Source organism: Salvia miltiorrhiza, chromosome 7 (assembly GCF_028751815.1).
Source record: "Salvia miltiorrhiza cultivar Shanhuang (shh) chromosome 7, IMPLAD_Smil_shh, whole genome shotgun sequence".
Lineage (NCBI taxonomy): Eukaryota > Viridiplantae > Streptophyta > Magnoliopsida > Lamiales > Lamiaceae > Salvia > Salvia miltiorrhiza.
In genome coordinates this window covers 19,251,334-19,267,816 of record NC_080393.1, presented here as the reverse complement: position 1 = coordinate 19,267,816, position 16,483 = coordinate 19,251,334, and the positions used below count along the sequence as shown (strand labels likewise).

Below are 16,483 nucleotides of genomic sequence, written 5' to 3'. Positions count from 1 at the left end.
TGTTCACTCATATCCTATTAATAATTTATTACTAATATAATGAACTGCAATAAATGTTATCATGAACAATTAAAACTTGAAACAAGTATATACGTCTCATAAGTATATGATGGGTGTCAACCACTCCTAACTCAAGTGGTAAAGTTAAGACAGTTAAAGATTCTTTTTTATGAGAGGTTTTGAGTTTAATCCTGCTTACATGCGTACAAAAAACATTTGACGATTAAAAATTGACGTGTTCCGACGAATGACATTGTCAATATAATCAATTTTTTACTCTCAACAAAATAAAAAAAGTTAATTGCAATGCCAAAAAAAAAAAACAAAAAAAAAAAAACAAAAATTCTCAAATAATATATCAATTTCCTTCAAATGCAAATATAAACCACACTTAATTGGCTTCAAATGCAATTAATTCTAAAAAAAATTGAGGGCGTTTCATATATAATTATATACCAATGCATTGGTATACATATAATAGAATGCATTTAATTCAATTATCTTTCACAAATAAATTAATAAATCTAAAAAAAAATAGCGCATTTTACTAATTAATTAACGCATAGCCTAACACATCTTATCTAATTAAGCACAATTTTACAAAATTATATTATAAATATCGTTCTACAAAATTAATTGAACGAAATTATTCCATTCTACAAATATACAAATATAGTACAAAAGTAATTTGGAGCGCATTTACAAACATACCTAGAGCGAAAATTACATTACAAACACCTTTCTATATAATCTGGAACCCATTTACAACAATATTATTATAAAAAATAAATCGAGCGCGTGATACATATTACTAATGAGCGCATAAATTTTTGAATGGATCACATAATACCAAGCTCGAGCGTATAATACATTCTCGTGCGATTTAGAAACATACTCAAGAAGAAAGTCACCTCTTCTATTCTATGTCAATCATTCTTCTACTGGTGTACAGCTCATTGTTTTAGCGAATACTGATATTGATAAAAGGATTACAAATCTACTAAAAAATATTATTTGTGTCCTATTAAAATTGTCCGACATCCGGAAATTCATGTGGATTGCCGAAATTCCTACGTGGCTTGCCTACGTGAATTGAAAAGAAAAAATCAAAAATGACATTTACCCAACTTTAAATTCAGTGAAACGATGAGACAGAAAGCGATATTTACCCAACTTTAACTTTAGTGAAATGAATTGTGATAGAATCACTTTAAGTTAACATAAAGTTAATATACCATTCTTAAAATATAAATTATGAACCTCTGAATTCTTATAAATTTTTTGTAGAATACATTTGAATTCACTATATAAATGCCTAAATTTTGAAAATTAAAATTTTCACTCTTGATCTATGAGATTGCAAATCAAGATGGTTCAAAAGATTGCCTCGAAAATATTTTGATGAGCTTATTCTGTAAATTACAAGACTGAACTTTCATATTGAATATAAATCCAAATAGAATTGATCGTCACAAGTTCAAAAAGTAATATACTAGCACTAGATGAAAGTGAAATGATAATCATGTTCAATATAAAGGTTACACATTACTATTAATCCAAATAATAGTGTTCAGTCAAATTTAGTTAAATCCAATTTAAGCATATATAACAAATACAATAAGCTAGAGCAAGAAGTTGGAAATTGGACCCAAAATAATCCAAAGAAATATTCTAGGGCCCCCTCCTAAGTTTCACATGTTCAAGAAGTGCTTTTCCACATAGAAACAAAGCAAAGTGACCATAATAAATGTGATGCTGCTTTACCAAGAATTTTGCAATTACACTTGCAGCCTTCTTGACTCGCAGAATTTGTCTAAATACATGAGACAAATTTCCCTACATTTTCTTTTATGTTCATTGCACTCGCAAGAATAATTAATGCAGATAACCAAAAAACAATCATCATTTTTTTAAGAATCAAAACAAGCTTCTTTTAATTGATCATATATTTTCACAAAATATGGATAATTGATTGTAAAATAATTCATCAGAAAACTTGAAAGCGAATATATATCATGTTATCCAGTTGGATTTGCAAGAGAAGCCACAGATTTGAGCAAGAAATTCATCCCTATCTCGGAAACAATTTTATACAAAAAACAGTAGGGCCATCAATAAACGAAAAATAAAAAATTTAAAATAGGAAACATGAAGACTGTCATAAATACATCACTTTCTTTATTTATACCATACACAGCTTAACTGGCTCGTGATGTTGCAGAAAACACACACTCACACATTGTATCTATATAATATCATAAACTCTTCACACTCACATATATACATCACCTTTTACAACTAGTAGTTCGAAAAAATCATCATTTAATGCAAAGCATCCCACCATGTCAGAAATGTGCGATCTCCAAATTCACATCAATGGCCAACACACATTCTTCCTCTCCGAGGTAATTAACATCTTTCCATAAATGTGTTTGTTAGCGCGCGTGTGTGTGTGTGTGTGAACATATACATATATATATATATACAATGAGAAACTTTGTCGCTCGGCTCGCAGAGGATTCTATCCAAGTATTGTGGGAAATTGAGGAAGATAATCAAGCAAGAGAAGAGAAGAACTCAGATCAGGAGCTCCGGCATCGACATCGCCCAATTCCCCGGCGGTCCCGCAGGATTCGAACTCGTTTCAAGGTTCTGCTACAGCAACGGCGCCGTCCCCATCAGCGTCTCCAACGCCGCGCTCTTGCATTGCTGCGCGGTTTTTCTCGGCATGACCGAGAAGGTCTCATTATTCAATCTTTTGACTCAGACGGAAGAGTTCCTGGAAGGAATCTTCTACTGGTCATGGAGCGACGTGGTGACCAGCCTCAAGAGCTGCGAGCCTTTCTTCGACTACGCCGAGACGTGCGGCCTAGTTGAGAAGCTCATGTGCGCTCTGCTAGCGAAGATCGCGCAGAATTCCGATGTCAATTTCCTCTCCGTCTCGTCATCCTCGTCTTCCTCCTCGCCGGAGACAGCGAGCTCGCCGTCGTCTCGGAAACCCTGGGCATGGTGGTTCCAGGATATGACAGCTTTGAATCCGAGAATCATACACCATTTTCTCAAGGCATTAGGCTCGTACGGAGCTGAAAACAACAACCTAGTCCTCACAAGGTTCCTACTGCAATATCTCAAAAGCAACGCCGGCGTTAGGCCTACTCCGGCGGAGTACGGCGGGCTGGCCGACACCGCCGTGCACGGGGTGGTGCTGATCGGAAAGAGTGCATTCTCGTGCAGGGGGCTGTTTTGGGTGCTGAAGCTAGTCTCCGGGTTCGGGATCAGCCGGGAGAGCAGGGCGGCGCTGGAGCGGCTGATCGGAGGGATGCTCGATCAGGCGAAGCTAGACGACTTGCTGGTGTCCGGCGGCGGCGGAGGCGGAGGCGGAGTGTATGATGTGAATTTGGTGGTGAGGTTGATCAGATTGTTCGTGTATCACTATGATAACATGTCAATGGAGAGGATGGTGAAAGTAGGGTTTCTGATTGATATGTATTTGGGGGAGATTGGGCCTGATCCTACCCTCAGATTCACTAAGTTTCTTGCTGTTGCTGAGAGTTTGCCTGATTGTGCAAGGGATTCTTTTGATCAAGTTTATAGAGCAATTGATATATATCTTCAGGTAATATTCATCTCTTCATTCTAGCTATTTTTTTGAATGTTGGATAGATCTAGGTAAATGGATTTTGTGGTGTGGAATGGTTGAGGACACAAACAAATGCATAAAATTGATATACAAGACAAATAAGTTATTGAATTTGAATTATTTGACACCAGTTATTTTGAAGCTTATATGGTTGAGTTCCCCAAAAATCTGCCACTTATTTTACTATGAAACCTTTCAAGTTGATGAAGAAACAACTAAGCTGTGATTAAGTCTGAGTGGTATACTAATTATTCTCTTCCAGGATGTATTTTGCATTTTACATGTATTCCTTTGTTGTTGTGTGGAGTGATCTATATCTGCCTGTGAATCCTACAACTGTTAGGACAATACTAATTGTCATTATCTATGCTAATTAAACAAAAAGCTTAATATTCCATGACTCATGTTGTCGTCGACTAATTAAAAAAGCTACCAGCAGCTTTATTTGTCAGCAATGGATTGCTGGTGTGTGTACAACCAGAACCTATAATTATAGAATAATTGCTTTAGTTATATTCCTCCTATTTTATATGCTATACTTTATTTCGCAAAATTAAACAAGTTGTGTATATCAATATATATCCATGATGACACATAATTCAGAAATAATATACAGTTTGTAGTATCACGGGACACTACGTTGTTTCCTAGTACAAATTGTTGCGATTTTTTTATATATATTATATTAATGTGTGTGGGTGTTTTATATCATTGACTAGATATGCCTGAAATTTATTTATCATGCCGTGAGGGGTAGGTATAATATGAGCCTGATTTTTCCATAGATAAAGACAATAGACTCACGTTACGTATTTTTGTATTTAGTGGACGTTTTCGATAGATTGATTGCATGTGTGATGGGCACTTTGCTTAGTCATGCCAATATTTTAATATTCTATCTTTGTATTTGTGTCGCATATTAAATGCAACATTTAGATGATTATTTGACAAATAACCCAAAAAGATTAACGATATATATTTTTATGCAGGCTCATCCCTCTCTTTCATTAGAGGAGAGATCAAGATTGTGTAGATGTCTAAACTACGAGAAGCTAAGCCTGGAAGCCTGCAAGGACCTGGCCAAGAACCCGCGAATACCTCCAAGAATCGCGATCCAAGCACTGTCCTCTCAACGTACCAATGTGCAGAGTGAGAGCAGTGAATTTGATGACGAGTCGGGCAACAAGAAAGGGAAGGATTATCAGCTGGTGGTGTACAAAAATGAGGAGACTGAGACGGAGAGCTCGAGCGAAGACAAGGAGGAGATGAAAACGAACCTGGAGAGGATGCAGTGGAGAGTGGTGGAACTGGAGAAAGTGTGCAGAGAGATGAAGGGTCAGATGGCAAGAATGGTGAAGCTTGCTCCTCAACATAATAGACCACTTCCCAGATTGTGCTAACCCCCCACCCCCTATACATTATTATACATACCTTGTTTGCCTCCATTTGTTTGCTACCTTTTTTTGTTTTCTGGAAACAGAATCTTCTTGTATTTTCTCCACTTTAAATTGTAATCTCGTTTGTATATTGTCCTGTAATTTTGATTCTCATCCAAGAAAGTAAAATGACAAAATTTTCAAAATGCATCCATCCTTTCATATATATCATCAAATTGAAGGACATCACGTTATCTACGTTGCTTGGTGAACTTGTGATCCATCTTTCCACTAAGAAGGCGGGATTTTCGTCCCGTTCCACCGGAACAAAAGCAAAAGCTGATATCAACATGGAGCTACACAACGGGACAAGAATTCCCCCCTTGTCTATCGCTAACTCTAAACTAGAGCATTCAATGAAATAATTACTATGTAACATATGCAGCGCTTGAGACGAGACAAGACATGACATATTCCTGCATGCTATATCTCAAAATTATATGTAGGCCTACCATCAGCTCAGCTGCTACTCTGAACTGGTTCAGATACACACCTGTTCTCTGAATCATTGGAACCTGGAATTTTTCTCAAGGACCGGTATTGTAGACGGACATTTTCTCCAGTCTCGATAATCTTAAGCAAATACCTTCATAAAATGCAGTAGACCATCAGCACAAAGAATCAGTAAAACATGCAATTAACAATGGCCCAATAGGAGTAATCGAAAAATATGTCCTGGTTCTGAATCAAAATAGTCCAATTCCACTTATAGAGGTTGTCTATGAAACTAACCAGCCATTAAGACATTGTGAAGTTATCACTGCTTCCTTTCCAACAAACTTATCGGGCGTCCGCCTGTTGCCCTGTACAGTATTGCATGGTAACTTCAGTCAGGTGTTTGTAAGTGAAACACAAATGATAACAGGCTGACATGATAGTTTACCCTGATAATAACCTTCTCATTAACTGAGAAAGGATATTGCACACCTCTATGCGATCCATTTTCTGAAGTAATATCACCATTTTCCTGAGTTGGGAAAAAGAGCATCAGATAAGATCCAACTAAATTAAGTATACAGGAAAAGATAGACAAAGAAGACTCATAACTCAAGAATACCTCATTTTTAAAATCCAAAAATGAGGGCAAAACTATATTTATACTAAAGATCCTATAACTTCTAGGAAAATGAAATATCGATCTATGATATTTAAGAGACAGACATATGCCGAACTGTAAAAATATTACGAATATATATCTTTGTAGTTACAAGAAGTACTAAGGAGCCTGAAGACATTAAGTGGACTGATAGTTAGAACCAACTTTCTTTTGTTTGTTAAGTCGGGGCTTGAGACTAAATGTCAAAATTCTAACTTCCTTCTAGGTTTATTTAGGCAGAAAGGCAGAAGGCTTATAGAACAACAAAAAAGAATAGCTACAACTAGGGAAAGTAATGGTATGTACCCAGTGGCGGAGCTAGGATTTTTTTTGGGGGGGGGCTGAACTGTTACAGGGGTTCACGAAAAAAAAATTTTGGGGGCATTCAATACATTTTAGACATTTTTTACTAAAATACAAATATAATAATAATAATAATAACAACATTTTCATAGATAATATAGTTCAAAACATTTACTAAAATTTTTTTTGGGGGCATTCAATACATTTTAGACATTTTTTACTAAAATACAAATATAATAATAATAATAATAACAACATTTTCATAGATAATATAGTTCAACATTTACTAAAAAAAAATTTGGGGGCATTCAATACATTTTAGACATTTTTTACTAAAATACAAATATAATAATAATAATAATAACAACATTTTTAGACATATTATTAAAAAAAAAAAAAAAAAAAATTTGGGGGGGGGGGCTCTAGCCCCCCCTGGCTACGTACCTATTAGATGGGAGTATCCATAAAATTTATTTAGGCAGAAAGGCAGAAGGCTTATAGAACAACAAAAAAGAATAGCTACAACTAGGGAAAGTAATGGTATGTACCTATTAGATGGGAGTATCCATAAAAAAAAATCGTACTGTTGCAGCTTATTGACATGCTATAAAACCACATGTGACATTGGAGTTCTGACCAAAGGATTAAGCAATTGAAGTTTAGTTTGGTTATGTTCTTTAATTAGTGATGCTAATTTTCAAGCAGACACAAACAAAGTAAATGAAAGCAATTACAAAATTTACCCTATGCTCATTTGCTTCTTTCCTGCGTTTCCTCAGAGCTGCATTATGGAATAGTCTGCGGTCATCCTCTTGCTTGACTGCTACAGCTGCAGCTCTCAAAGCTGTAGATATATTAGAGGAAATTATCATTAAAACCAACAAAGAACATAAGCAGCCTAAACTGGAGAAATTTCAGACAACACGCTAGAATGCTTCTTCCTATTATTTTTTTTTTCTGTGTGTGTGTGTGAGAGAGAGAGAGAGAGTACACATTACCGTGATTAGGGATCAATGACCCAGAATCAATTTCTCCATTGCAGAGCGTGCATCTAGACTGTAATGGCACAAAAACTGAGTCACGGCAATTCATAAGTATGAGCCAAATACTTTTAAGCATATATATAGCATTTTAAAAAAGAAAAAGCTGGAAACAAATGAGCTTAGCAGTCCAATAGTTCATGCTTCGAACTTTTTGCGGCCAAGTTCGGCCCTTCCCCATCAGCTTAACCATGAAACATGTTTTCTTTAACTAACAGCAACAGTTGCCTAGCGAATTTCTCATAAATCCATTTAAAAAACAAGTAAGCAAAAACCAAATTTACTTGTATCTTGCCATGGATGTTTTAGCAGAAGAGGTCCAGATTTTCCCCATTTCTATGCTCTTTACCCGATGCAGTACACTAAGATGTTAAAGATCAAATTTCAAGACTGAAGGTTTGAAAAGTTTGCAGGATTCCCATTTCAGTATTATTTAAAATAGAGAAAGCATCCTTCCTCTTCTTGTCTCTACTTGATGACTTCAGTCAGTCAGGAAGCCTAAAGGAGACAAGAGTTAATAGAAAACCAGTGTCTTGGGTAATCAGATCACTATAACTCATAATCTTTGTTTGGCTAAAGGATCTATACAAGCAATAGTGTTCAGTTGGATAAAAGCCCACAAAAGTAAATTAAAAGAAGCTGCTCTTTCATTAGATTTATTTCCATGGAGTAATAGTACGCCACCCTGGTTTAAGACCCAGAAGTTTTTAATTTTCATAAAGATGCCTCCAACATCAGCTAACTGTAAGGTGTAGCCTTATTAGGACACCTATCTGCCTACAGCTAAGAAGATAAGTGCCCGTTCAATGGGATTGCATCAAAGACATACATCAAAAACTATTTATAAGCCACACACGACACAACAAGCCCCATTTATGAATGTTTGGTTTAAGCTGTAAATGCAACTTCAGAACACAAGCAACACACAAGTGACAGATGCTTCAGGTTTCACAATAGAATCCCAGACCCAAAAATACATCCTTGGCTCCACTTACAGTTTCTATGACTTTTCTCAGCATAAGACCACCAAATGAATGTCCGCAAGAAACTAGCATAGCATCCTCAAGGTACGCGCCACTGGAATCCTCGATTTCAAACAGAAAATTTAGAATGGAGATTTGTACAGTGAAAACAAAATATCCATGTACATCATGATTTTGATAGACTGGTGAAATGTTTGGCACAACATCAAATAGATGAGTAAAATATTTTTATTAGATATGAACCGCATAAGATGTAATGAAAAGAAGCAGATTTAGTGCACGGTGGTCGAACTTACGATATGGGATCTGAGAGCACACTTCTTAGTGATGGCTCCCTATTTAAATTATCTGCAGGTACCTGTTGAAGCAAACCCAAACTGAGAATGGGACATATCATCACATGCTTTGCTCAAATTACACAAACTTCTAGAAAATCTATCTAGAGGTATCAAACTACAGGCAATTGAAAAAAGAAATCAATTTATCCTAAAGGAGCCTATCTCAAAGCAAAAGGAGAAGTTGTACTTTCGTGTCATATACTGTACAACAGGTCAAGGAAATAAACAAATAGTATATACATATAGACAGATCTAGAGCTGGAGAAAATATAATTATTGAATTAAAGATGGTCTTCGGATATACAAATTGAAAAGGTTCATTATTAAAACCTTGAAATTCCAGCCAACATGTGTAAAAAACATTGAAAATACCAGAACCTTGAAAAACAATGTGATTAAATCAGGTAGAAGTTAATTATTAAAACCTTGAAATTCCAGCCATCATGTGTAAAAAACATTGAAAATACCAGAACCTTGGAAACAAAAGGTGATTAAATCAGGTAGAAGTAACTGAACTAAGTCATTTGTCACACAAAAATAAATGCATCAAAGAGTAAGTGCTTACATAATCAGCATGATTACACAATACTTCTTCCTCGGCAGAGAGATCATCCATGAACTGGCTTACAGATACTGGCACATAGCTTTGAGGAATCACATGCCCAGCTGCTGCAATTGGTGTACAATCCAAAATTGCACTGCTTTGTGGCATTAGCCTAAATGCCAGTGATGTCCTGGATAAATACAGTCAGTCTCTTGTAAAGCAAATCGCTTGTAACAAACAAAACAAGTTCCAGGATCTTTACCTTCCACCACAAGGTGGGATCAGAAAGTTATCAGAAATGATCCGATAGGAAGCAGCATGCCGAAGTCCTGCGGTGGCATGGCTGAGAGCCTTTCCTGTTAGAAGCAAAAGGTCCCCAGGAGACAAGCTACCATCTGCTTGGTACCAACGCCCATTGGGGTCACAAACCTATGGTTGGAAGAATGAATCATAGACAAGAGGATCTTCTAGATTTGAAGAGATGTATGAAAGATTCCAAGCCAATAACATATCGCAATTGCATATTAAAGATGAGAAGTATACCTGAAAACCAGGAGCATCTGAGGATACCAGCATTAACAAACCCTTCTCCACTTCACAATTTGAAGCAAGTTTCCCTCCCACAGGTGCAATTTTCCCTGGCTGAGAGGATATCTGGGAAAATGTTGCAACAAGAATTGATGAAGACGGCTCGCTAGTAGGCAATGGGCTATCATCAAGCAAGTGATTGAATACGCTGAAAGGTTTCAAGAATTTGCTAGTAAGAGCAAACCAAAAATGCTACTGTGGCACAGATAAGAGCAAAAGAAAAAGGAAGAGAGGGAGGGGGGAGGGCGGCACTATTCTTACTCGCTTCGCAGCCGAAGATGCCTAGATATAGCACATAAAGCAGCACGAGCTGCCCTTCCCATGCATCTGAAGATGTCAGACAAGCATGGTGGGGATGAATCTACATCTTCCAGAGGCCTGTGCAAAATTTGGAATATCAATGTGTCAGTTGCAACATAAACACAACTTACTGTCTGATGATTGATGAACATGGGAAACCAGCATTGAGAAACTCACGAAGAGACTTCTTAAGTTACTATGAAGCAGGAGAACAATTTGGTTTCATTATAAATTTGTAGAGTGCAAACTGAAAAGTGAACAACTAATACAAGTACTATAACAATTTATATGAGTATTAGAAAATGAAACGGAAAACTAAACTGCCAGTACATTAAGGGGCATTTACTTTTCATGGTTGATTATATGCATGATAAGAATCAAGGGATAAGAATCAAGGGCCTTTATCCTCAAGAGTAGGATTTCTCCAATCTCACCCTTTCCATGGGATAAGAATCAAGCAAAACTAGTTTGAATGATATAAATAATCAAGGGCCTTGGAATATCCCAAAGTTTCAATCCATCAAAGTAAACAAGAGATTAGCCTTACTATTTTTATCTATGAAGTAAACGCTCCCTAAGTATAAATAATACTAGCATATTTGAATATCCCTGGAGACTTGCTATCTTAAAGCATAAACTTCTTTTTTTCTTCTTCTTCTTTTTGGGGTGGGGAGGATAAGAAACCAGAAGGTTATAATAGTAAAATGAAATGAAAAACAATAAGAGTGTATACTAAAAATAGAAAAGGTTCTGAATTGTACATCCACTGGAATTAACCAATTTCAGAGATTTCACTTTTGTAAATTACACATCTTAAATAGTCTGCATTGACATTTCTGTTGTCGCCATACCCTTATTCTAGAAGATTACCCTTAAGATTACACATCTTAAGTATGTCATTAATTTTTTCCAGCATCTCAAAATTTCTGAAAATTTAACAGAATCATATAAATCACTCCAGAGTATCTTCTCCTCACCTCGTATGTAAGGGCATCAATGACTTCCCGGCGTAGTAAAAATATAGTAAAATATTTACTCATGCATTGTATCCATTCCCATTTCCCCATAATAATACACGTTAAATCTTCAGTTCCACAACTCAAACACTACTTCTTTAGTTTGCCAATATTAGCAACTACTAATAAACATATAGTAATAGCAACAAAGCGTGACTACAAACAATGACCAAGCACTGTAAGCAAAGAAAAAATAAATAAATAAAAAATAAAAAAACTCAGAAAAAACCTTCCAGCCCTGTAGGTATAAACCCCTCGGCCGCCCTTCCTGGTGCGGAAGTAGAGGCGGGCGGACTCCAGGGCGCAGCGGAGCAACGCAGCATCTTCGGAGCCGAGCTCAATGACTGCGGCGTTGTGGCGCATGAGGGAGGCGGACAAGGCATCCACGGCCCTCAAGTAGGGAGCCATGGGAGCTCCATCGTAGGGCAAGATGTCGGCGAGGCGAACTCTGCAGGGCGCGTCGAGAGAGAGAGGGGACGGCGAAGGGAGGTGGTGGTTCTGGGGGGATCTAATACTACCAGCGGCGGCGGAATTCGGCGGCGGATTGCCGTGATTCTGATGCTGAGGCATCATCATCGCCACCATCGATCATTATTTTGCTTCTTCCTGATCGTTCCACAGCATGAATACTAATCGGTGAATTTCAAATGCAGCGAAGAATTTGCCAATTTGGGGTTTGGGGAGGTTTTGGGGTTTTGGAAATTATGCTACTGATATTACTTACCTATACTTCTAATTACTATATTTAGTAAATTTTGTCAGATTTATAGTTTATTTGTACAGTGTATAATTATGTATTTTAATTGTTTTTGAAAATATGTATTTTAATTTTTAAGATAGTATTGATAACATGTTTGGTGGATGTTATAAAATGGCGTATAATTTCTAATTCGAATGTAGAATACAATAAATAATTGTAATGGCTTTTTTAGACAGACCATTAAAAATGTTGTCTACGTCTAGACAATTAAGGCAGCTGGCGTCTTCAAATTTGGATAATTAGTTTCTGGGTAATCAACTAATCATAATCAAAGTTCATCATTATCCAAATCCTTCGCGATACCTATTTTTTAAATAAAAAAGAAAAAGAAAAAAAAACATTGTGATAAGTGGGGTTATTGCCCAAAAATACACATAATTTGCCAACTTTTTCATTTAGAACACGACCTTAAAATTTTGCCAGAAAATACACTAATTTTAAATTTAATCTCAATTTTAACATAATTTGAATTTGTTAGAAATAAAAATCCATGTGGCAATTTTAACATAATTTTAAGCCTATGCGACATTAATTTTTATTTTATACATATGTGGCATACATACATGTCACTCTCAACTCAGAATCCACCCTCTCTTTCAGCTAGAAGTTTCGCGCCTCCCACAAAGCTTCGCTGTCGCGGCTCCTCCTCCGGCGAGGCAGCCGTCTGTTACCCATCTCCTTGGACTTTCTCTTTCTCTCTCTCTCTCCCTTGCTTCCTCTATTTTTCACAGACTCCCTCCACAAACAGCAGCGGCACAGCTCCTTCCACAAATAGTGGCGGCGCCGCTCCCCCACAGACAAGGAGCAATCGCCAACGGCCGCTAGAAAGAAACAAATAAATTTTAGAATAAAAAATTAAAAAGATACGAGCTATAAACTAATTTTGATTTTTAACATATTTTTTCATTTATTTAAAAAAAAGAATTGAAATTCGCATCATAATCAATTATTTTTATTGAAAAAAAAAAGTATTAAACTATAATAATATATTTGTATGTAACAACTTACAACATAAAGCAACAAACTTTTGCAATGAAAAAATGAAGTAGAATTAGTATGACGTGGCCCACATCAACATGTATAACAAATGAAACTTGGAGTGAAATGAAATCAACGACAATGTTGCAATTCGATAACCCAAAATATATTTCATCTATGTCCAAAAATAGCTTATTTATGTTCATAAAATTTACTCTATTCTCTTTTTAGGTCGTTTCAACCAAGTTGATGCATTTCCTTTTTTGATAAAATTTAAACAATTTAAAATATTAACTAAAAAAACTAATTGCACCCAACCCAATCTCTCTAACCCATTACACACACATTTAAACCTCTCTCCCTCTGACCTCTGACTGAAATTTCCAACGAGGCTGAACGGCCCTCCATCTCTCTTGCCTCTCAACTCTCTCTCCCTCAAACAACAGAACCCACACACCTCACACCGAAGTGTGCCGCCTCCTTCCTTGGCGACGGCGAAAGAGCCACCGCGCGCCCGACGCCCCTCGTCTCCGACCTCTCTTGCTCCAACTCTAAACAGAAAAAGATTTGCTTCCAATCGAAGCCCTAACGTCCTAGATCTGTTTTATTGTGGCGCTAGGGTTTATGTTGAGGGTGGGGAGAACGTCGTGGGGAGGGTGTTTCAGATCTGGGCATGGAGTTTCAGATCAATTGAGGAATTTGGATATGGGGATCTTGAATAGAGAGCAGACGACACTACTAGAAAAACGCTCATAGATAACGGATAAAATCCGTTATCTATGAGCAAAAAAACCGTTGTGTATAGTGGTGTTATCTATGATACGTATCATAGACAACGGTTTAAAAACCGTTATGTATGTGAGAATAGATAACGGTACGAGACGCTCATACATAACGGTATGAAACCGTTATCTATAATGATTATACATAACGGTTTATACCGTTATGTATGAGGATTTTTTCGTTATGTTTTGTATTTTTTTTGTTTTTTTTCCTATCATAGTTAACAGTTTTTTGTACTTTTTATAACGGTTTTAACCGTTATCTTTGATAGAAATACATAACAGTTTTTTTGTATTTTTTATAGTGTTATGTATTCCAACTATAAGTAGTATATTTAATATTTTTTCTCGATTTTTATATTATTTATCTCAAAAAATAAATAAATAACTTTAAAACAACAAAATGATAAAATCAACAATAACAATTTTATATATCATCCAAAATATTCATACATTACCATCCAAATGAACCAAGTATCAAGTATACATCATCATTGCATATTCGATTCAAAATTAAAAGTACCAACTATCTTATAGCTAAAACGAAAATCTATCATACTATGTATTCTAGCACTAAGTCCTCAAGAACTAGTTGCTCTTTCCTGAAATCCTTCTTCCTTGTGAAAGTAATCTGCAATAGAGATTTAGTGAAAAATGAAGAATGACCGCTACCATCAGAATTATTAAAGTGACAAACTAAAAAAATAGGCACCAAATAGGCAATCGTCTGAGGGAGCACATTACATAACTTAAAGTGCACCTGAGCCCTTCTTTTCTCTTCCATCTCTTCCTTGAGGGCTTCGTTACTGCACCTTCCCAAGAAGTCGAACATAGATCCGACATAATAGCAAGAGCAGCTAGCAGAGCCTGCAAATGTCCAAGAATCCCGCTCAAGAATCCCCCAGAAGTAAAGATAATGAATGTAATTCCTGACAAATAGTATGAAATGTCAAACCAAATTAATAAACAGACCTGATATTGTTTCCCGATTGGACAAAAATCTTTCCCAATAGTTTTGCACCAAAAATTTACATAATTGATTAAGATGAAAAGTGCATAGTTTTCCAAGAAGAGCTGGAGCTCTTTCAATCGTCATATTGAAAGGAACTCAATGAAGAATTCTAATAGCATACAATAAAAATAGATGCATAAATTATGAAAGCGTAGATATGTCAAGGCAAGTGGAGATGGGTAAAACTCACGTATACGAGAAACATCTACTTTCTTAACTTCACCCGTTGATCCATAATCAATTCCTTCTACTACTCCTCTTCTCTGCAAAGCCAAGGACACCAAATTTCAGCATACCAATGATCAAGAAACAAATGAGTTGTAGGAATGACATGATATTGAACAAGATACGAAACCGAAGAAGACGTCTTCTAACCTTAGCTGCCAGGAAATTACCACTTGCAACACTAACACCATCTGTAAAATATTTAGGTTCACATCCTGAGACACCAAAAACAGTTTCACACTAAGCAACAATAAATCCTCTTAACAATCGAATAATCTCGCTATGAAAAAAAAGGGGATAAACAAAGTAGAAGAAATTAAAAGGAATGCCCAAGCTAAAACAACCACAAATCACCAGACTAATTCAAACACCGCCATCATCTAACCTCTCCAAGCAAAACAAGAGACGATTTGAAGTAGGTATTGCATTAAATTGAGATTTTAACTACAAATTTGACCTTTAGAGGAATCAACGACGAGCGAGCGAGCGAGAGAAAGCAAAGTTATAAAAACTAGTACAAGAACAATGAACTTACCATTTCCAGTTTGTTGCTGATATAAATATAATATACCCCTGCAACCAAAAGCAAAATAAAAAACTTAAAGGGTGACAAGAAGGAAAAGAAAACGCATTCTGTGAGAAATAGCTATCAATGTTCAGATTAGCCCCAACTGTATCTCAATAGCAAGACAACCAATATAAAGATACTAGAAAACTAAAGTTCGAAACTCTTTCCCGGGGGATCAGACATGCCAGCTACTAATGAAAAAAAGATATCACCATAGCCAAAAGGACATGTTGATCATACTACAAAGCATTAAAATGTTACAAACAACTGTTAAACACCAAGAGCAGCTCAACAGATACAAGTATGAGAATATGATACACAGAGCAAAATCGGTCAATGATCACACTAGCGATAAAATCAAGTTGGTGACGCCAATAATCAGATATGGTAGGAGACAATCCTATGTCCGAATATATAAAGCATTTTCTTTCACAAATCTTAACCCTCCTACTATTGAGTCATTGCTCCACAGCATCATGGTTATGTTTCTAATGTTAATATGCATTTCAGAAAGTGGAAGTTCCTTAATCATGTCAAAATTCCAATGGACATTATCGTATAGAGTTAAATAGAAAGATTTTTATATTTGGAAACAATCAGATAACATTGTCCAGCAGTGCAATAATCACATAACCCGTGGAAAACCAGTTATTATGGCATCTCCTGCTTCGAAACAAGGAAAGAATTTTAAGAATTTAATCAACCGAAGTACTTCAATTGATGAATAATCTCATGATCTCATCAGATTTATTTTTCCTTTAATAAGTATGTGTCATGAGATACTTTCTCCAGATAATAAGCTTCACATTTTCTAATTACATAAAACAGAACATGTATATCAATTAAAAAAAAACAATAATAAATGACGTGACTA

At 36.1% G+C, this 16,483-nt stretch overlaps 2 protein-coding genes and 1 long non-coding RNA gene across 4 annotated transcripts; 1 reads left to right on the top strand and 2 right to left on the bottom strand.

The window, feature by feature from the left end:
* The first annotated feature begins 2,189 nt into the window (after nt 1-2,189).
* LOC130993197 (BTB/POZ domain-containing protein At3g19850) lies at nt 2,190-5,222 on the top strand. Its single transcript, XM_057917983.1, has 3 exons — nt 2,190-2,405; nt 2,516-3,616; nt 4,630-5,222. The coding sequence occupies exons 1-3, from the start codon at nt 2,343-2,345 to the stop codon at nt 5,038-5,040; spliced, it is 1,575 nt and encodes a 524-aa protein (XP_057773966.1). The 5' UTR covers nt 2,190-2,342; the 3' UTR covers nt 5,041-5,222.
* On the bottom strand, nt 5,214-12,027 carry LOC130993196 (uncharacterized). 2 transcript variants are annotated; one of them, XM_057917981.1, is made up of 12 exons: nt 11,514-12,026; nt 10,230-10,346; nt 9,924-10,116; nt 9,643-9,809; nt 9,402-9,570; nt 8,795-8,856; nt 8,511-8,592; nt 7,474-7,531; nt 7,219-7,319; nt 5,960-6,043; nt 5,809-5,879; nt 5,214-5,662 (listed from the first exon to the last, which is right to left on the bottom strand). In XM_057917981.1, the coding sequence occupies exons 1-12, from the start codon at nt 11,867-11,869 to the stop codon at nt 5,536-5,538; spliced, it is 1,587 nt and encodes a 528-aa protein (XP_057773964.1). In that variant the 5' UTR covers nt 11,870-12,026; the 3' UTR covers nt 5,214-5,535. The 2 variants fall into 2 exon arrangements, with proteins under 2 accessions (XP_057773964.1, XP_057773965.1); XM_057917982.1 differs by lacking the exons at nt 5,214-5,662; nt 5,809-5,879; nt 5,960-6,043 and adding an exon at nt 7,013-7,107 and having other exon boundaries at nt 11,514-12,027.
* Nucleotides 12,028-14,208: 2,181 nt separating this feature from the next.
* On the bottom strand, nt 14,209-15,566 carry LOC130993195 (uncharacterized). The gene is made up of 2 exons (XR_009091596.1): nt 15,192-15,566; nt 14,209-15,079 (listed from the first exon to the last, which is right to left on the bottom strand). It is a non-coding gene; the product is annotated as an uncharacterized LOC130993195 (long non-coding RNA).
* Nucleotides 15,567-16,483: the final 917 nt, after the last annotated feature.